Raw genomic sequence first — 20,663 nt, 5'->3', positions numbered from 1 at the left:
CATGCCATTGGGAAATAGCTCTACGGTCAGGGTCAGTGGTTTGCAGAGTCATGAGGCAGCCAGACCTGAGAGCATCCCCTTCCTTCTGGCAGGGCCCCCAGCACTCTTCCCAAGGTATCACTCTGCTGCTGCTCCCTGCAGACCCTTCTCATTCATCTCTACTCCTTCCTGCTGCTATAGAAGTGTTTTAAGTCTTTTCTTGCCCAGTTCACCTTGGGCTTGGTGTTCAAGTTCTCTCAGTTCCCTCTTTTCCAGCTCTCTTCCAATTTAGCAGATGAATTAAATGGAATATGATATGCTAATGCCATCTGAGAAAAGAACATCTGAGAAAAATACAATTAAAATTTAAGTGGAGGTAAAACTGGAACTAAGAAAGGCTGGGATACAGAGACAAATTGATATATTAAGTAACAGGGATGGACTGTTACTGAAATCCTTGTCTTGGGAGTTCAGGCTATGTCTGTTCATTTTCGCAGAAAATTCCTCTGTAACTTAGATTGTTTAATTTAAAATATTTTTTTTGGTACAAATTAGCAATTGGCTTTTGGGTTGACATAGTTTTCAAATGCCTGCACCCATTCCATCTAGTAAGTTTTAAGAGGAAAGATACTCTTAACTTCTTGTCTTATGTATCAGCTTTGAAAGAAAACTTCAGGGTATTTTTGCTATTGTTCTCTATACAGTTTGTTTATGATCCACAATGCTGCAGAGAATCACGTGGCATCAAAATACCCCAGCTTTTCACTTCAGAGCTTTCTTCTCTGAGTAATCAAAGTTACAGCTACCGAAACATTTTCTCACTGCAGAGAAAAAAAGGAGATTTTCTTTTCTTATTTTTACTAGAGTCAGCAGAAGTGACCCAGCACATAAAGAGACAGCCAGAATCTCTTCTGTCCCTGGCTTGCTGGTAGTTGAGTCCAAATGGCAAATCTTCCTTATCACTGACGCACAACTTGGGACCAATAAATAAACTCTTTCAGTCAGCACTGCGGGCTCAGTGTGCAGGGCTGGCAGATGTTTTGGCTCAGAAGATGATAGGCACCCATCATGTCTCAAGATACCATTTGTAGATCAGGACCACAATTCCAAAATACTGCCTTCCTGACAGAGGTTTGACGATATTTTTGCAGGAGCAGAGTCACAGCCATTGTTCCCAAGGGCCTCTCCATGCTGCATTCCCAGAAAGCATCTTCCAAACATGTTGTTACTGCACCAGAGGCAAAAGCTTCAGCCCTTCCCTGGTACCTCTGGTTTCAGTAGTACAGCTTTGCCAGTGGAACTTCAAGGTGCAGCATGAATGAGAAGCCAGTGCTCCTGAGAAATGGTTTCCTCTTTAGCACAATACTGTTCACCATGAAGTATAACAAATCTCTTGCATTTTTTATTTAAAAATTAATTTCTTTCTTCTGAGTTCTTCCAGAGCTTCATGCTTTTCCCCCTCAATGTGCACTCATCCCTCTGCTGAGCCAAGAACTGGATCTCCCTCTGCTCTCTACCAGCAGTGAGAGGAGCTCAGGGAAACTGCCCATGCTGCTTAGGTGACTTAATTAAGTGCTGTAACTGGGTGGAATAAATCCTGCCTGGACAAGCGCTTTTCTTGCAGCATAGATGGAAAGTGTTGCACACCCAGTGCTGCTTGTCAGTGTCCCATGGGAGCCACCCCACAGGTGCCTGGGGATCTTCTGTCCCTCTAGTTAGAAAGTTAGCTGTTACACCACAGAAAGCATCCCCTGAGGGCACAAGAGAACTGATGTGCCACAAGAGACGAGCTTAAATGCATGGCTGGGATATTTTCCCAGCTGCTGCTTTAAACAGGGTACATTTAACTAGGTCACAAGGTGCTTTTTTTTCAGCTTTAATAGATAAGCCCTCTGGTAATACTGCCTGTCCATACTAAGCACAGCCCAGCCATGGGCATGAGGTCCCAGCAAGAAGACTATCTTTTAAAACTTTATTGCTTCTTTTCCTACCAACTTTTTTTCCTACTTTTTCCCGTGGTATCTACTACTACTACTATTTCCTGTGGTATCTAACTACTTTTTCCTGGGTATCCCAGGAAATCTCTGCACATCCAGGGTTTGCAGCCAAATCCCTGCTTCAGTCAGCATGTCTGGAGAAGCATGTGCTAGGGTTGCACATACAGTCTACTCATTTGTTCTCCTGCAAGCTAAGGGGTTTAGCCTGGGATTTCCACCTGCCTCTGTCAAAAGACATGGGGATATCTTTGTATGTGCCAAAAAACTGAGGAAAAAAGGGTCAGCTCACCATGCCTGGAAGGGCGTGAACATCTGTCACTGTTTCCACTGGCAGAGGCAAGGCAGCTACCAGGCAAGCAGCCTTCCAGAGCATAATGCCCCAGCCCTCATGGAGTTGGTGAGGGAGAAGGAGGAGAGGATCCTGGCCTTGGAAGCTGACATGACCAAGTGGGAGCAGAAGTATCTGGAGGAGAGTACGATCCGGCACTTTGCTATGAATGCTGCAGCCACAGCTGCAACAGAGAGGTAAGATGATCTTGCTGCAAGCAGGCAGCTCTGTTCGCCATGGAAAGCATGGTAAAATAATACAGAATGGGTGTTTTCTTAAGGCTGGATGTTGCTTGCCTTTCCCTGCTGAGTTGCACTGCCAGGGTTAATGCACTTCTCCAGGGTGTCATGCCAGTGAAATAGAATAGTTGGTTGAGACAGAATTTGTCCTTCTGACCAGGTGTGAAAGTTTATCAAATCTAGGCATCAGATTGAAGCAATGGCTGCTGGCAGTCTCAAGGTACCAAATTACACAGCACACATAAGGCAGCTCCTCCCAGTACCCTGGCAGAGTGAACAGGAACTTGGTATATGGCTGCAACAAGATTGTTTAACCTAGTTTTAAAAACCTGTAATAAGGGAAATTTTGTTACCTAAGTATCCTTTTTCACCACTTCATTAATCTTCAAACTAAAATGTTTTTCCTGATAGATAAGCTAAGCTTCTTCACTGCAAATTACCTTGACTGATTCTTGTCCTTCATAGGAATACAGGATGAACAGACTACTGTTCATGTTCAAATAGCCTTGTAAATATTGGAAGACATATATTCCCTGTTCTATTTTCCCTGGTCTGAACTAGCTTTCTCCCCTCAGCCATTCCTGGCATGCCCTAGTGTAAACCCTTTCCCATTCACATTGCCTATGTCTGGACTATCTGTCTCCAGTTTGTCTGTGTCAAAGTGGCAACCAAAAGCACAAAAGGCAGTCATACTTCCCACCCATCAGGAGGATGGGATAGTTAACTTCTCACCCCAGTTTCTTAGGAATCAAATCCCCAGAAAACATCCTAAAATGAGTTTTCCCTTTGAAATGCATTTAGATGTGTGACTCAGGATGGACTTTCCTTTTGCACTCCAGTCTAGGCAGAAATTCCTGTGCTGTTTTTCAACTTTCAAAGGGAAGAGCAGTGTTACTGGTTCATGATGTAGTCTTGTTGACTTGGGGTCTGGTGAGTGGGTCCCTCTGATATCTGACCCTATCCTTCTGGGTGGCTGTTAGTCCTGTGGGTCACCCATGGTCCCAGCATGCCCTCTGTTCCTTTAATCCAGTTAAATGAGTGGCATTAATGATCCAGCCCAAGCCAAGAGAAGCCTGCAGCAGGATGCCCTGATGCCAGGTAGCCATCGCTTGACAGACAGCCATTGCTGGCTTGCTCTTTGAGCAGGGGTTTGGGGTTTTCTTGACAAGTTTCAATCTCACTTGCAAAAGCCACCCTCACAGTCTCAGGAGCCTGACTCACCGTAGTGAACCTCTTTTCCAGGGATGCCTCGGCCCCGAGCCACTCACACAACGGCAGCTATGGCGAGATGGCGCTGGAGGTGCGGGGCTGGCAGGAGGAGGAGGAGATCGTGCAAGCCAACCGCCGCTGCCAGGACATGGAGTACACGTAAGAGATACTGTGCCATTCCTGCTTGTTGTGGTGTTGGGGCTGGATTCACATCAACCAGGATGCCCTTCTGTTCATTCCTACATGCCTGGAAAGGATAAGCATGGCTTCACTTTGACTTAGTTTTGCTCTTTAGCATTCAAACAGGGATTAAAGAGTTGTTGTCATTAGATAACTTCCTCTCTACCTTCCTGTTAAGCCTTCTGTGGCAAACTCAACGTTTTTACAAAACAGAGGCTGTTCCACTATTAAAAGTAGTCTGGCATGCAAGGACACAAATTTACAGACACTTTTATAAAAAAAGGTGTATTTGTTGCTTGTGGAAAATACCAGTGATTGTTTTTACTGGGTTTGGGTTTTGTTCTTCACTCATGGATGCTAGCTAATCCTGCTTCCAGGTAGTAGTGGAGTAGTGGAAAATAGTTTAGCAAAAATCTCCACTACTTTCATAAATACTCCACTGCCTTCATAAATATAGATGAGCATCTTGTGTTTACATTGCTAATTAAATGTCTGATGATGAAAACTAATGCTTTCACTGCTTCACAAAATGCATCTGCATTGTATTATATATTGTACAGCACAGTCAGGCTAGTCATTTGACTGTCAAAGCGTACAAAATTTTGAGAAATACAGTTTTGTAGCTGTTCAGTATGATTTGTTGTTAATAATTTCTGAAGAACAGTTCAGACAGTCACATTTTTTTAGTGATTTGAGAGTCTTCAGGGTCTGTATGAGAGAAGAAGTGAACTCAGCTCTGAACACTATGTGCTGATTGTTTTTGCAGCAGTGAGGGTGAAGGGAGAGCCCAGACCACCTCTGAGAGAAACCAAAAGGAACTCACTTCAGCAGGTCTTTACTCCAGCTGACAACAGACCTGAATCCTGGGGTTAACTCAGTCTGCCAAAGCATATTGTCCAGATTTAGCCTTGATGTATTACAGGAGTGAAAATTGCCTATGTGTTTGTATTGTAAAGGTAGCAATGTGCAGCCTGGTCAGGATACTGCCCACTGCTCCTGCTGTGTTAGTAAAACCATAGCATAGATGGGTTCAGTTAACCTTGCACAAAAGTTTAAGCTTAATAGCTAGAAATATTGCCTGTTTTAAAGTGCATGTTTATCCTTGGAGGAACTTCTGGAAGCTGTCTTGTCCAAGTATCCATAACCAGAGGGGACAAAGCAGCAGGGCGTCTGCCTGGGGACGTCCCTGCTGCCTCCAGGTGTGGAGACCTGCCCATATGAATGTTTTTTCCATTCCTGTAAGCAGAACATTCATATTTTGGCAGAATAAAGAATCTCCATGCCAAAATAATTGAGAAAGATGCCATGATCAAGGTCCTTCAGCAGCGGTCACGCAAGGACCCTGGGAAAGCTGACAGTGCCAGCCTGCGACCGGCTCGGTCTGTGCCCTCCATTGCCGCTGCTACAGGCGTGCATTCACGCCAGACCTCGCTCACCAGCAACCAGATAGCTGAGGAGAGGAAGGAAGAAAAGCTCTGGAAGGGAAGCATAGGTGAGTTCAGCTTTTGCTTAAGCTTTGGGTCATCCATCACTTCATCCTAATCCTTCTGTCTAATCCTCAGCTTAGCAAAAGTGCCTTGGCACGCATTGCCCTGACAGCTCATTTCCAGAGCACTTTCCATGGGCAGAATGTGTGTCCTTGTGCTTAAGTGAAAAACCAGACATTCTTTAACCTTGCATTATATCTTAATTACATTTTTAATCACATTAAATAATTTTGCACTGATTATAGAAAGCCGTAGTTGAGGGAAGTTCTCCCAGATACAAGCGCATAATCTTTGCAACTTTATGGGAATAAATAACGAAGTTGGGCTAGAAATAAGGCCTGAATAAAGTTAATCAAAAGGGTGAGCATCCTGTTGGATAGGACAGCATGATGTGATGTGGCAGTTGAATGGGAAAATCAGTGCAGGACTGCCCGTTGTTTGGGGCCACGTAGGATGGGGGTGTGGAGGTGTGCAAGGCTGTATTGTGATTAAGTTCCACTGGGATGGGTGTGCAGAGGCGGGGAGGGAGGGAGGGGAAGCTGCTTTCAAAAAGCTGTTTTATAGGAAAATACCATATGGATGCCAGAAAAAGCAGCATGGGAAAAAGGGAAAAGCTAAGCTGAACTGAATGGCTGGAGCCATACCCAGCATCTTGTAGCTCCGGGGTGGGACAGGGGACATCACATACATTTGAGCCAGGATGTGACTGACCTCTGTGTGTTTTCAGGGCTGCTCTTGGGAAAGGAGCACCATGACCACCCATCAGGCCCCTCACTGCCTCCACCTCTGCCCTCCTTGTCTTGCATGCCTGTCCCAGTGCCGGCAGCCTCCCACGCAAAGACAGGCAGCAAAGACAGCAGCACCCAGACGGACAAAACCGCTGAGCTCTTCTGGCCCGCCACCGCCTCCTTCCCTGGCCGGGGACGCCTGGGTACCACCCCATCACACAGCCCAGCCCCACGGCCCCTGGGGACACGAGTGGCCAGCGAGAAACTGGGTGAGCTCTGCCAGCACCCCCGTCAGTGCAGCATGTCAGCACCCCTGGGGCTATCAGCAGTCCCCAGAGACACATCATAAATGGGGGCAAGGTGTGGGTATGTGGTGCTGCCACAGTTTGTAAGGTACAGTGGAGGTTTCTTCAGGGAAACTAAAACTGTAGAGAGAGAACTTTCTAAGGCTGTCCAGAGTGGCTTTGCAGAGCTTTGTGCTTGGCAGCTTCTGTAAAGCTCCATTAGTCTGTGGCAGGCAGAATTTGTAATTATTCATGCTGCCAGGTATAAAATTGTAGTTTCACACCTTGAAAACACTCCACACCTGCTCACAGACTCTTCACCTTTTTTTCCACTGAAGACACGGTTAGTTAAAGCACCGTCTTCTCCCTAATTATTAAAGGAAAGCTGGGGGAAATAGTAAGGGGAAAGTGGAGATATTTTTTTAGGGGGGATGAAGAAGTACAATTTGAGTTATTTTTGAAAGGTGTAAACTGCTGGTTTGCAGCCCTAGCAAAGGAGACATTTATTTTGTGCACATTATTTTGAAAAAGCCTATTTCTTTCCTCTTTCCTCTCAAAAGCAAGTTTTCTCTCTAAAAACATGCTATGTATCATTAAAAGAGCTGACTAGATGGTCTTTAGCTTCCCTTCCAGCTCAGACCGTTGTGTGATTTTAGCTAATGAGGTTCTTTGGTCTGTACCTCTTAAATACCAGCTCTGTGCCTGTCCACAGCATCTGTGGACACCGACACACCTGCTGTCATTGTGTTCTTAGACAGGACACTAAGTGTCCAGTGTGTTCAGGACACTAAGAACACATTGTCATTTGTTCTTAGTGTCCTGAACAAATTTGGCTTTCAGTATGTAGGATCTACAGGCAATACATGCCCCACCTTCAAGGAATGCGTTGATATTTTCTTTAACAAATTGCTGTTGAATTTGGACTGAAAATGGACTTTCCCTTCTTTCCTTTGCAGAGAACTCCAGTCACGGGAAGCTGCCTGACAGCAAAGGCAGAGTGAGCAGCCTGCTCCACAAGCCTGAGTTTCCAGATACAGACATGATGGAAGTCCTCATCTGAGCAGAGGACAGCATCTCTGGGGTTTTGTGTTTGTACAACCAGGCACGAGATGGTCCTCAGCGTGCCAACCTTGAAAAGTAACCTTGAGTGTCTGAAAAAAGACAAAGTTTATTCCCAAATTGAAGCTAGAGCCTGGTATGTTGGGACTTTTGACCAGGCGAGAAGTCGAGAGCACTGAAGACAAATGATGATTTTCTGAAATCGAGATTTTCTGAACAGAAAGGGTTGTTGAAAATGGAAAGTGGTGTGAGAAGGGGAGTGTTGAGGGAAAAGGATACTGTGTTTTCTGGCATGAAAATAGTGAAGTTACAGACTGGTTGCATGCTGCTGTTTTACTGCCTCTGCAACCAGGACAGGGAGTGAAATCCTGTCTCTCTGGAGGCCAGAGAGAGTTTCTGAGTAATCCAGGAAAAACTTGCATCTTCCTCAATATCAATGCATTTCTCAAAAGTTTTAGTCTCAAAAATTTCACTTCTTAATTTTTGTGAATAATTGGTCTGTAGATGTTCATGGCAGGTTCTTGTAAGTATTTGTTTGAAGTGGCATTGGTGTGGCTTTCCTGGGCAGGCAGGTCAGGTGCCTCTTTCCTGGCTGGACAAGTGTTTCTCTTGGAGCCGAATTTACAGTACAAATAGTCATGTCTTGCAACCTCAGAGCTTGCTAAGACTTCTTTTTTTGATAGGAGCAGTTGATGCCTGGAATTCTCCTGGTGGATGAATGTAGAAGGAGGAGGGGGGACCTTGCTGAAGCAAATCCTATTGTAAGCATAGGAAAGTTTCAGGAGGGAAAGTTGGGGGAGAATCCCAGCAGCTCCCTAAAGAGCTGTGGAGCTGTGCATTATAGAGTTCCTTCAGAGGGGAGCTGCAGGGGTTTGTCTTTGGAGGAATTACACTGGGTTCGCATGTGAGATCAGAAGATAGCTCTTTCTGGGCACTGTTTCATAATATTGGAAGAATCAGTATGTTTGTGGCAAGAACAAGATTTTTCCTTACTTTCAATTCTTATAGCCAAATCCTACCTTCTTTAAGCTTGCAATCCTGCTGTTCAAGGTGATGTGGGACTGGACATTAAGGAGTGCAGGAAGGAGCAGGCTGGGAAGGGTTTAACTGCAAAGCAGTACGCGAGCATCATGTGTTTTCTGTGCTGAGCTGCGGTTTCTTTTCACCTTATTTTACCCAGGGTGGAACATTACTTATTTTCAGCTCTATCCCTGAACTCAGTAAGAGGCAGCCAACTCACCCACAGTGTTACTCGTGGCTTTGTGCACTGCACATGCCAATGGGGAAATTTTCCTCAGTGTGGCATTTCTGTATTGGCTTCGCAGTTCCTGAGCCTTGTGGTGCACCATAATGACTTTTAGGAGAGCTTGGCTTTGGGAAAAAGAGGGATGGTATCTCATGTGAAGCTGCCTAGAGTGGAAAAGTGATGGGTGCTAGAAGTAATCATGGACTCAGGGCTGGCTCAGGGTCACCTCTTCCTGTAGGTGACAAATCAGAGCCCTTGACTGTTGAGAACACCAGGCATTTTAAACCCTGCTTTTGCCAAAAACTGAAGTCCTTGTGAACTCAAAGCCTTGTGCTCAATACTGCCTAGCTGATACCTTTATTTTAAAAAGAACAAAATGGCTATGTTAAAGCTATGCACTTATTTTTGCGAGTACCTAGAATTAGATGTATGTTGTTGTCACCCACTTTCTGAGTTTTGCACTTGTTAAACAAATTAGTGGTAGGTAGGTTTTGTAGCAAGCAAACTGTGTGTTTCAAGTATTAGCAGCTTTGCATTGTGAAACCAAAGGTGTAAAACCCTTGGAAGATGTTATGCAGCTTAATATATGCCTTGTAAGATAATTTTTTTTTTCCTCTAAAGTTAATTTAAATGTAATTGTTTGCATAAGAGCCAGGACTGCGTGTGACATCACCACTGACCCACTGTCGTGGCCCTTCCTCAAGTGTCTATGGTAGGAATGGGGCAGGAGAAAGACAAATCAAGGGAATGCAAATAAAATGTTGGTGAATTTTTAATTGCATCACTTTTTATCCAAGAAATAAGGATACCCAGGTGCTTGGAAGTCCCTAAGCATTTTGTTACCAGCTGTAATATTTCTTTTGCTGAAACTCTTCAGTAAGTTGTGTGCAGGCAGACAGTGAGGCGTCCAGGAGAAACAGTGCTGGATCAGCATGGATCAGCTCTCAGTTATGTTTGGTAGTGGTTCAGCTCGATTTCTCCAAGTCAGCTAGAGTACAGCACTCCTCCTTGGGGAGACCACAGCCTCTCCAGTTTCTGCTATCCAAAGCTGGCTTTACACTTGATGCTGCCCCAGATTCACGGTCACATATAGGAGACTGTTAGAGTGTAGGCAACTCTCGTTGTAGGCAACAGCTCAAATAAACCAAAAGGTTCATTCTCACCAATTGTGTTGAACTCAAGAGATGATAGTTTTCCTGGAGGGAAAGTCTGGAGGACTGGTGTGTCCCCCTCCAGCCCAAGCACGAGCAGGGCTTGCATGGAGTACTACTGCCATATATCAGCCCCGCTGAGCAGAGCAGTGCAGCTCCATTTGTGCTGGCTTTCCCAAATCTTTGAACTGTTTTGTGTTTTTGGGAAACTGTGCTGTAGCCATTCCAGGTGAAGTCAGTGGTAACTAGGTGTAAAATACTGTCATTTTTTATTGTTGTTGGTTGTATAGAGAAGTGTGTGTACAGTGTTGTACAGCTGGAGGGTTATTTGTACATAGGGGGAAAATGAAGGACGTTTTGTGTCACCCCCAGCAAATGTTGATATTGTTGGTCAGCCAAAGATTTCTTATTCTTTGCTGTTTAAATTTGTGCCTTACTATTGTAGATAATAAATGTATAAACATGTTTATTTTCTCACTTTTCCAGTGTGAATACATTAAGTCCTCCAGAAGAAAGGACTTTATAAAAATTCTTTCAGCTTTGAAAACAGTGTGCTAAGACTAAGAGGGGATACCTCAGGGACTTTAAAGGTTGCATCTTCTCCATTTTTCACACATGTTAATTAATGAAAGGCCCTACAGCTGGTGACACCAGTAGGTGTATATGGGCATGAAATCAGTGGGTCTCCATGGCAGAGGATCAAACTGGGAGCTTGCCCAAGCAAGAAGAGCATGATTTTAGAGATGGTCAAGAAGAGATGATTTCAGTGAGATTATCTTCACTGGAAGGAAATGAGAGGGGAAACTTAATGAGATACTTCGGTGAAGATACAAATATTTTTTAGCTCTATGTTCCTGCTAAGCACAGAACTCCCACTGTTTTTTTTGTATTTTTTCTGGAGTGTCTGGGGCTTCTTTATTTGATAGATGTTGGCTCAGTGTGAGTGAGGTACCTAAATATCTTTTATATCTAGATGTTCTTGAATTATATACTGTGCTCAGTAAGGAATATAGACCAGATCCCATTACATGCTGTAGTGCTGGCAAGGGGAATGCTCCAGTCTGGTGGAAATATTATTCCTATGTTTGTTTATGCAACTGAAATAAATGGGGGGAAGGGAGCAAAAGTTAGCCAAGTGTCTGGGTTTGAGCTAGGGAGGTTTGCTCAGCAGGCTCTCACATGCTCTTGAAAGTGTCTGTTAAAAAATTCCTGAATCAGGTCCCGGGGAGCTGCAGGCATGAAAGGCATGAATGCCACTAAGGGCCTCTCTCTTCTATGCGCTCTCCTCTACCTGTCCCAACCTTCTCTCCCCAGATCCTTGCACACATTGAAAAAACTAATACTCCTGAGCAGGAGTGTGTCAGAAAAGATCCAGAGGGGGTTGCAAAAGCTTGAGGAGAAGTTTGCTTGACCCAGATCCCAGCACGGCGTGTTCCCCATGCAAACACAGGTCAGCCTGACCCATCTGATCATGCCATCTTCGAGACACGGCAGATGATAGTATTTCTTGTGCCAAGAAAAAAAGTTTGACGATTGCTGAGATTGTGGCTTTTTGACTTTCTTCAAGTCAAGATTTGACAGTAAAATTTGGCATGTATCTTGTTTTTCAAGGCCAAGGAAGAAAAGAAACTGAGAGACACCAAACCATTATTAGGATGGGAATAGCCTCATGGCCAGCTGTGTTCAGGTGTAACAAGGAGGGGGCTTATTCCATTTTGGGGTTGTGTCTTCACCACAGATGCTCTGGCCAAAAAAAAAAAGTCACTGTAACACTGTCTACAGGTTAAATATATTTTTCATATTAATGCCAAGGATAAACATGCAAAGAAGCAAACTTCCAGAGTCAATTTGTTTAAACATTAAAATCTGTTATTCCAAAAGTAAGTAACAGACCTGCATCATGTAAAAAAGAGCTCAGAAGAGATTAAACTATTGGCAAGATTGCCATTTAGAAGCATTCAATAATTTAGTCCCATCCAAAATGACCCTTTCAGGATTCACTTGTGTTCAGTGCACTGTGCAGCTGTGGCATCTCTTCTGTGCTGGTTTGTTACCAAATTCAGGGCTTTCTCCTCCCAGAGTTTGAGGGGCACGCAAACAAACAGCAGTGAGGTGCATTCGGGGAAAAGCTGTGATTTCCAGCAGCTTTAAATTCCTTCTGGGTCTGGGCTTAAGGTACATTGCAGTGAAAAGTTCAGATCTCACTCCCTGGCAGGAAGGATGCTGCCAGGTGTCTGTTTATCATCAGGATCCCCAGCCTGGGCTCTGGATGCAATCCAACAAACCGGGCTGGTGTGAGCACCCCGTGCTGTGTTCCTCCACCGCTCTGGGCCAGGTAAGTCAGCCTGAAGGTAGTAACCCCCCCTCTCTGCAAACCAAAGCTAGAGGGGAAAACAGGGCACGATGTCCACGGTGCAGTCCCACCTGAGAGAGGGGTAAAAACATGACCAGCTGTCATCGTGCCAGTGTGATTAATGTTCATCCAGACCTTAAGCTGCAGCTTTGAAGCCTTGTAAAACCAAACACGAGTGCCCAGCATTCCTGAGCTATAAAAGGCCCAGGAATTCATTGACTCGAGGTATGAAGACCACAAGCTATTTTCTTTCATACCGACCACTTCAGCTTTAGATGAACAAAATATCAGTGTGCATACTTTCCAGAGTTACCCTGCATGTCCCTGCTGCAGTCCAGAACTCGGTCCTGTGCCAGTGCCCTCCAGTCTGACACAAAGCAGGGCAGCAATTAAGAGATGAGACCCACATCTATGTTGGCCCCCCATCCTGTGAGAGGCTGAAGACCTGCAGCAAAGTTTACTGCTGAAAGGGAACTTTTTTCCCCCAGTACCACATGATGAGGTAGCAATGGAGCTTTTGGCAGGCTAGAAGTTGCAGGAGGGCAATGCCACTACCTCTTGGGAGGTCATACACCTGACCATTGTGGTGGCTTCTCCAGCTGCTTGGTGGATTCTGACTTGTTCATGGCTCCCCTGGTGCCTGTGTGCCCTGGGAGCACCCTCAGTCCCCTGCAAAAGCAGGGTGGACAGACAGTGACCCTCCAGGCATGTGAAGCTTCCTCCAGGACAGCTGGACTCAGAGTGAGAACAGGGGACTGTGATGGCAGCTGACATCCTTCCGCTGGTCCCTGCCAGTCCCTGGTTTGATCAGCCCAGGTAGGAAAAATCTTGCTGGGAGGAAGCTCCAGGAGGGAGAAAGGTGGTGTGAGGAGATGGAGGTCCTCTTGCTTGCTCAGTTACTTGAAACATTTTTAAGATGACCCTTTCTGGTAGGTTTGCTATTAAAACTGCAATGCAGTTTGGTGTGCAAAAAAATTGCTGCTTGGTGTAAATACCATCTGAATTCATAGAAGGAACCTTAAAGACCATATGTAATTCCAACACCCCTACCCTGTGCAGTGACACCTTCCATGAGACCAAGTTGCTCAAAGCCCCACCCAACCTGGCCTTGAAGATTTCCAGGAACAGGGCATCCACAACTTTTTGGGCAGTCTCCTCCAGTATCTCACCACCCCCACAGTGCACAATTTCTTCCTTATGTCCAATCTAAACTTCAACTTTTTAAAGCCATTACCCTTTGTCCCATCACTATATGCCCTTGTAAAAACTCCCTCTCTGGCTTTCATCCTCTCAGTGCACATCCTACCCCGCTTCTCTGCTGCACCCTCTCACCCTGCTGTCTCTAACATCTTTTTCCAGTTCAACCGTGTCAGAAACAGGCAGTGAAAGCCCAAGGGTTCAGGTTCTCATGTGCCACCAGTTTTACTGTTCAGTTTTAAGACTGAACAGCTTAAGAGGAAGGGACTACCCTCATCTAGATGCTTGTACAGTGCTTTGCACAGTGGGTCTGTGTGGTAGCCACAAATCATACTCTCAAGCTGTAAATAAGGATATTTGATGATGATTATTATCTGTGTGCCAGCTCTGTGCACACCTGCTTTTAAAATGAAATCATTGTACACATTCCTTAAGCCTAAATCTGGTGCACAGGTCAGAGCTCTCTCACTTTAGGTGTTAAATAGTACCTTATCCCCACTACAGGGCTTTTTTTAGATGGCTGAGCCTTTCTTTTCAGATGCCATGAGTGCCTTATCGTGTTACCCAGCTGGCTGTGTGTGCTGCCTCTTCTGCCGGCAGGGCTCTGAAGCCTCACCCGACCCCGAATAGAACTGCACCCCCAGCCTACATCATCCCTGTCCCCATCCAGCACTAACAGGTCCCCTGGGCCATTCTCCAGCGGCCATGGGCCAACTCCTGGCAAAGCCAGCTGGCACAAGTGTCTGCCCCTTTGCCGAAACAGCGTGGGAACCACTCCCTCTGCTGGCTCATCCTGCCGGCTCTTACCTGGCACTTAGACTGGGAAGGCTGGGAGGGGGCTTTTGGTCTGAAGGGTCCAGCAGGTAATGATGGTGCTGATTGCAGTAGCATTATAGTTTTACCGCGATTACAGTAGCAGCAGTAGTAGATGAAGAGAGGAAGCAGAATAGGAAGACAGACTAGGAGGAACCTGATCTAGTTGAAGATGTCTGCTGTCATTGCATAGGAGTTGGACTAGATGGCCTTCAAAAGTCCATTGCAATCCAAACCATCCTATGAGATAAGGCTGTAAATAAAAATAAGAATAGGAATAGAACAAGAAAATAAGAAAAACAAAAATAGGAATAAGCATAATAAAAAATCTGGTTCATTACAGGGAACAAGAAAATTAAGAAGATAAGGAAAAGAAGGAGAAAAAGAAATCTGGTCACCTCTAATGGCAGAAGAAAGTTTGAGTATGAAGAATTTGATTTTAGGGTGAGCTGGACATTCATGCTAAGGGAAATTTTTCTGTTAACCCCCACTGACCCCTGGCTGTGGCCAGGCCTGTTCAAATGTAGGCCTTTCCAGGTTAAAAAAAGCTCAATCTAAGCACAGGGCTTTGAGCTTGCAGTAAGAAAATAGGATTGTGTGCTCATGGGAACTGGGTTTACATTTGAAAACTAGTATATTACATAGTCCCTAGGTGTGAAAGTCCTCTATGCATCATCATCCAGTTGAACTGTTCAGACCCAAAACAGCTACCACAGACCAGGTTCGTTTCAGTTTTAAAGAGGAATTTCATACACTCCTTTAGAGCAAATATTTCCCAGCACTCAACAGCCTTCACCCCACACATGCCAGCTTTCTCCTTGGATCTTTCACCAGTGGCAAGATTTTTCCCGTGTGAAAAATGTGCTTGAAGTTCTAAGTAGAAGATACTTTTCTGGACGCAGGAGCCGTCCCTCAGCTTGCCAGAGAGAGAAATGCCATTTTGAGGCCCCCTCCAGGAGCAGCTCCAGAGTTGCATTGTGCTAGGCATTTGTTGGAGGGGCATGCCCCACCAGTCCTGTGTTACCATCATGTGCAAAAATCATGACCCATGGCTCCTGATCCCAGCAGAGCTGGCACGGAAGGGTGCTGCAGCCCAGGACTGCTTGGTCACTAGCCAGCAGCTGGGAAGCCCTTTGGCAATCTCATCCTCATCCCACCACTTCCATGTGTCCCTTGTGGGGGGCCATCAGGAAAGTCCTGTGGAGCCTGCACCCATCACTAAAGCAATTTATGTGGACTGTTTTACTGGATGCTGGATGAGTCAAAGTTTTCCCTTTAGCAGAGCACCATAGAAAGAGGGAGAACTGGCAGGAACACGCATCACTGTGCCTGTTTATTGGGCAATGTGGGACGTTAGAGGGCAGAAATATTGTGGCCCTGCCATGATTCTCTTGGCCTGAGTTTTCTAGGCCCAGTATCACTGGAGCCCCAGGCTCTTTTCCTGTCTCAACCCTAACAGGAAGCCTAATGCCATTTTGCTGCTGGGTCTGAGGTCCCCATCACCATGGGTGGTCCAGATTAGAAAGATGTAGAAGCAGGAATGTTGGGGCCCTGCTGGGATCACCTTGCCAGGACTTTTCCAGCCCCACTTTTCCTGGAGCTGTAGGCTCTTTTCCTGTCTCAACTCTGACCCTAACACTAAGTCTAAGACTAACCCTAACCTTAATGGCAGCTTGGCACTGTAGCAGAGGTACATTGCCATAGGTATACAGATTAAAAAGTGTTGAGCTGGCAGTGTAGCACCTGCCCTGATGCCCTTGCACGGCCTTTTTGAGTACCAGTAGCCCTGGAGGACTGCTACTTCTGCACTCTGTTACCATCCAGCTGAGTGCAGTTCAAACACCCTCTAGATCTTCTGTAAATCCCTCCTCACATTCCCTTGCACCAAGGCACTTTGTGGCCTCTCTCCATTTTCTTGCAACACACTCACTCCAGTTCTCAGATTTGATACTCTTGGCAAGGAGTAATTACTGGGGGAAAAAAGAGATGAAATTTAATAGCAAACCCACTCTAAACCAACAACTACTGAAGAAGAGCCAGCAAGGCTATAGCAGTAAGGAACAGAAAAGCTTTATCCATACACACTCCTGTTTGCCATCAGCAATTGCTAGTAGCTTTCTATTAAAAGGGAGAGTAAAACTGAAAATGTTTCTGATACATATGACTGCTAATTGATGAAAAATAGTGACTTTGAGAATGTGGAATTTTAATGAAATCTTCATGCCAAAGGCATTCTCACTCTGGATCCAGACATGCTCTCATGCTCTGCAGCTACAGCTGAGCTAAGAGGCATCTCAGCAGCCAAAGGCATCCCAAGCTCCCTCCTCCTGCCGGAGTCTGACCTGGAAAGTGTGAACTTACCCAAGTGACCAATGCGGAGTGCTTCTGCCACTATCCCCTGCCTTGAGCAATATTAACTCAGATCTTCTGCATCTCTCTTGTGACCACCTTATGCTCTAAAGTGGGTCCTTGTCCTGCTCCAAGTGTTTCAGCGCCACAGGGGTAAAGGTACACCCACTTCCATCAGGAACAGAGCTGGGATGTCAGCACCCTGTTCGCTCCTCAGATCCAGGGTTGGGACTGGAAAAGTTTACATGCCTGGGCCACTCCTATAAATTCACAAAAGCTGAAGCAGAGCCAAAACCTGAACCCTGCTTCCCTCCCATCTCAAAGCAGGGTTAAATCATTGCTTTATCCCTTTGCTGCATGACAATTCCATGAATATAACAAGTTCTGCAACTCAAATCCATCAAGAGGAATAAAACCTAGGCCACCATCTTGGCTGCAAATATACTCCAGAGCACAGATTACAATCCCCTGCTCTAATGCCCATGAAACACCATCTGGCTTTTATTGGAACAAATGGTAGAAAGGGGTTTACATAAAGAAGGAATTTATTTGCTTTTTATTTTTTTAAAATTATTTGGCTCCAGAATTTTCTAAAATTATTCCTTCTCTCACTTGAAAAGAGGATGCATTGAAAGAGAGAGTATACATTTTTAAAAGCTGATGTTTGAAAAGCAAACATTAATTAAAGTATGAGGTGGGCATAAAACAGCTAGAGGTTTCAACATCTATGAATAATTCTATAGCTCTCAGAAAACAAGATTTACTGTTGTTACCATCAGCTTATCTGTGCTCCAAGTGAAATGAATTCAGCCCTCAAAGTATTGAACTGCAAAGAAGTTCCAATGAAGTCTTACTTTCTAGAATAAATCATAATGCTGCACTGCACAAAACAAGTCTTGCAGTGAGAAATATGATGAATCCATTTATTGCTAGGAGGAGTAATTGGGGAAGTTGGTTTAACACAGTCCTTTCAGAGGTGCTAGTGACAGTTCTCATCAGCAGAAGAAAGAAACCCAACAGGACCCCAACTTCTTCCACTCTGGTGTTAAAACCTTTGTTGCTGCCTGGTTTTACCACCAATCCCAACTGCCCATGTGCCACCAAACTCAACTGGGCAACCCCAAAAGAAAGAGACCAACCACAAGGGACCCCATCTGAAAGTAAGCAGACTAACTGGCAAATGTATTCTTCACCTTCATCCAACTCAAATTCACAGCTTTTTCTCCCAGTGCAGGAAAAATAACCTTTTTTCACTGGAGAAAGCCCAACTGCTTGAAATCCCATCCAGTAGAAACAACTCAGAAAAAACAAATAGCCCAATTTCTTAAGAGGAGTATATTTCTGAGACAAGAGCTTGTTGGAGTGGCAGATTTGTAAGTAATGCAGATACCGAGGGGAGAAGAGCTCAATACTCAGCATCAAGATACAATTTTCTGTGGGACTGAACACCCTGTTTTCATTCTGCCCTTCGTCCTGACTTCTGAGCATTTAAGCTCTTCAGAATACAGCCTGCTTTACAGCCTCTGTTTCCAGAAAACTTATAACAAATGCCTATTGTAGTCTTTCAAATGAAATTCTAGTAAACAATTTAGAAATAATCTTTTCCTATGCAGATGATACTGATTTCAACAGAGAGCAATCAGATTTCTCTGTTCCATTCTTTCACTTCTACGGTGCTTCTTCCCTCTACTTCAGAATGTATTTCTTAGGCTTGGTGGCAAACTGGGATTTGGATTAGGATAACTTGTTTAGATCAACATGACCCTTCTCATTAGAGCTGAGCTAGGCACATTAGAATTCCAAGCAAGTTTTGCTTGTTTTTTTCTTTGTCTCATTTTGTTTTTTAATGGAAGTTTCACACTTGAAATGACAATTTTGAAAAAATAAGTGACATGAAGTTTCTGGTAGAGCTACTGGTCAGATGCTACAAAGGGGAAAGAAAAACATACTACACAACCCTTTGGTATATTCCAATTCTGAACTAAAGCAATTTAAAAACTAGACATAGTCATTATTTAATTTTCAATCTTACTTCCCCACCAGACACAATATTTCGGCCATTCTTGAGTTACATCCCATGATACACCCACCTATGCCAAGAAAACAGTCAAGTCTGAAATGCAGAAAAGCCAACCTGTCTGACCTCAATCCAAGGAGGAAAGCAGCACAATGGTAAAATCTATCTGTGATTGAACAAGATAAGAATTCAATGTGGTTTTAGTTTGTTTGTTTTTAGATTTACTTCAAATGAGTGACTGGGGCATGTACGGAATCATTACTCTCCTTTCCGCTTATCCACAATTCAAAAAGAAAGCTCAGAGAAGCCTTTCTTAGGAAACACGAATTTTCCAAATGTGCCCATTTATGCTCTGCTTGCACTGTATCTTGGGGGACATGAAGTGTGGTGGTGAGGTTGTACTTGCTTCTGTCTCTAGATATGACATGTCAGCCTGCCTTGGTAAGGAAGATATAGCTGAACTCATGACAAACTCGCAAGACTTGGTTTCCTTGGAAGAAGGTTCCCAAAATTCTTCTTCCAAACAGGCATGACAAAGTTAGACAGGGAGTTTTGTTTTTGCATAAAAACTAATTAAACTTCCTTCTAGAAGCTGACAGGAGATGGAATGAGGACTTCCATGGATGGAAATATTTCTTGGGTATTTCCTTTCCCTCCTCCTGAATCTGTATCGCAGAGCTTGAGACTCCAACTAGCCCTGCCTGTAGATATGAATAAACATTTCAGTCTGAAGCGCTTTCTGAGCATCAGTGCATCCCTTCAAGGCTTGAATCCTAGATTTCTTTGAAGTGAAGCACTTGAGGGAAACATCCCCCATGCATTTGATGCTTTGACCCTGTGTTCAGATCTCTCCTCCAGCATGAAAGACTTTTAGGTATTTGTAGTTGTAGAGAGAAATTTCAGCACCTCAGTGGGAACTGATAGCTGCCTGGCTGAAAGGAGACACTGGGCTGTCACCACAGCAGGCATCAGCTGGGCTGCCCATGAGACACTCCCAGGGAAACAGAGCAAGTACCAGGTCACCCCTGCCCCACGATTTTACTTCAGACAAATTAAAAGTGAACAGAGAAACTGGAACTCACCAAAAAAGATTTGTTTGGTTGTTTTCTTTTAAAAAAAGAACTCTTTCCAGGCATTCATAAGATGCCTACCATAACAATGTGAAATCCTGAAAAATGCAGATGGCAATCCTGCTGGTTGCAGTACGAAGCCTCTAATATTCAGCCATCTACATGAGGAAGACAAATAGATGCTAAACATTTTAGAACCCTGTATACACACAGCACAACTATTTCCAGCTGCAGGACTAACATTAGGCTTTATTCCTCATACTATTAATCCCTTCAGAATTATATACTCAAAGAAAAACTTGAAAGACGCGGCTTTGTAAAAAAACCTTACAAGTTTAACTGTTAGTCCCTACGGAAAATAGATCCTAGTTTTTAATTGCAATCTCCTAAGGTAGCCATAAACAATGGGGAAACTTCGTAAAACAGATAGGCTTTGTCTATACCTACCAGTTACAGAAATTTTGGGTGTTACTTACAAAAACACAGGATTAAACAATGCTGATTGCTAGGAACTGCGAAATAATGCCTTCCTGGAAATGCTGAACGTTAACTTTCTTCCATATCACCTCCTGGAACAAGATGCCTTTGGCAGGTCCACTGTCCTTGCTGAAAGCTATTTGTCATACTGAACAGGGGCTCCTGGAAAAAAAAATCTCTGCTGAGAGCAGAGGTGTAGAATGTCAATCTAATTTTTTTTAAGAACTCACAGTCACACTGCAGTTTTACAAAAACAAGTGACTTGCTTATTTTTCCTAGATGCGTGCAAGAAGCACAGCAGAAAATTAAATATCTATACAGCATTAATACTGAAAGCACCTCCCTGAAAAAAAAATCACAGAATACTTCAGATTTTCCAATACTAGTAAAGAAAGTTCAGTAATTAATGATACAAAACCCACCAAATGGAAAGATTTGAGATTCCTTAATTATCCTGCTGTGTTGGTGTATTACTGAGTCCTCAGATTTTGGATCAGCTT

General features: G+C 44.3%; 1 protein-coding gene across 2 annotated transcripts in view; it reads left to right on the top strand.

The window, feature by feature from the left end:
• AMOTL1 (angiomotin like 1) overlaps positions 1-10,361 on the top strand; it is a 66,393-nt gene extending 56,032 nt beyond the window's left edge. For both annotated transcript variants that reach the window (XM_015645262.2, XM_015645275.2), the window contains 5 exons: positions 2,311-2,501; positions 3,786-3,911; positions 5,198-5,424; positions 6,147-6,416; positions 7,388-10,361. In XM_015645262.2, coding sequence (XP_015500748.1) covers positions 2,311-2,501; positions 3,786-3,911; positions 5,198-5,424; positions 6,147-6,416; positions 7,388-7,491 — 918 coding nt within the window. In that variant the 3' untranslated portion in view covers positions 7,492-10,361. The remainder of the gene's footprint in view (positions 1-2,310; positions 2,502-3,785; positions 3,912-5,197; positions 5,425-6,146; positions 6,417-7,387) is intronic.
• Positions 10,362-20,663: the final 10,302 nt, after the last annotated feature.

Source organism: Parus major, chromosome 1, assembly GCF_001522545.3.
Source record: "Parus major isolate Abel chromosome 1, Parus_major1.1, whole genome shotgun sequence".
NCBI classification, from domain to species: Eukaryota; Metazoa; Chordata; class Aves; order Passeriformes; family Paridae; genus Parus; species Parus major.
The sequence above is the reverse complement of the archived record's forward strand: the minus strand, read 5'-3'. Positions and strand labels throughout refer to the sequence as shown.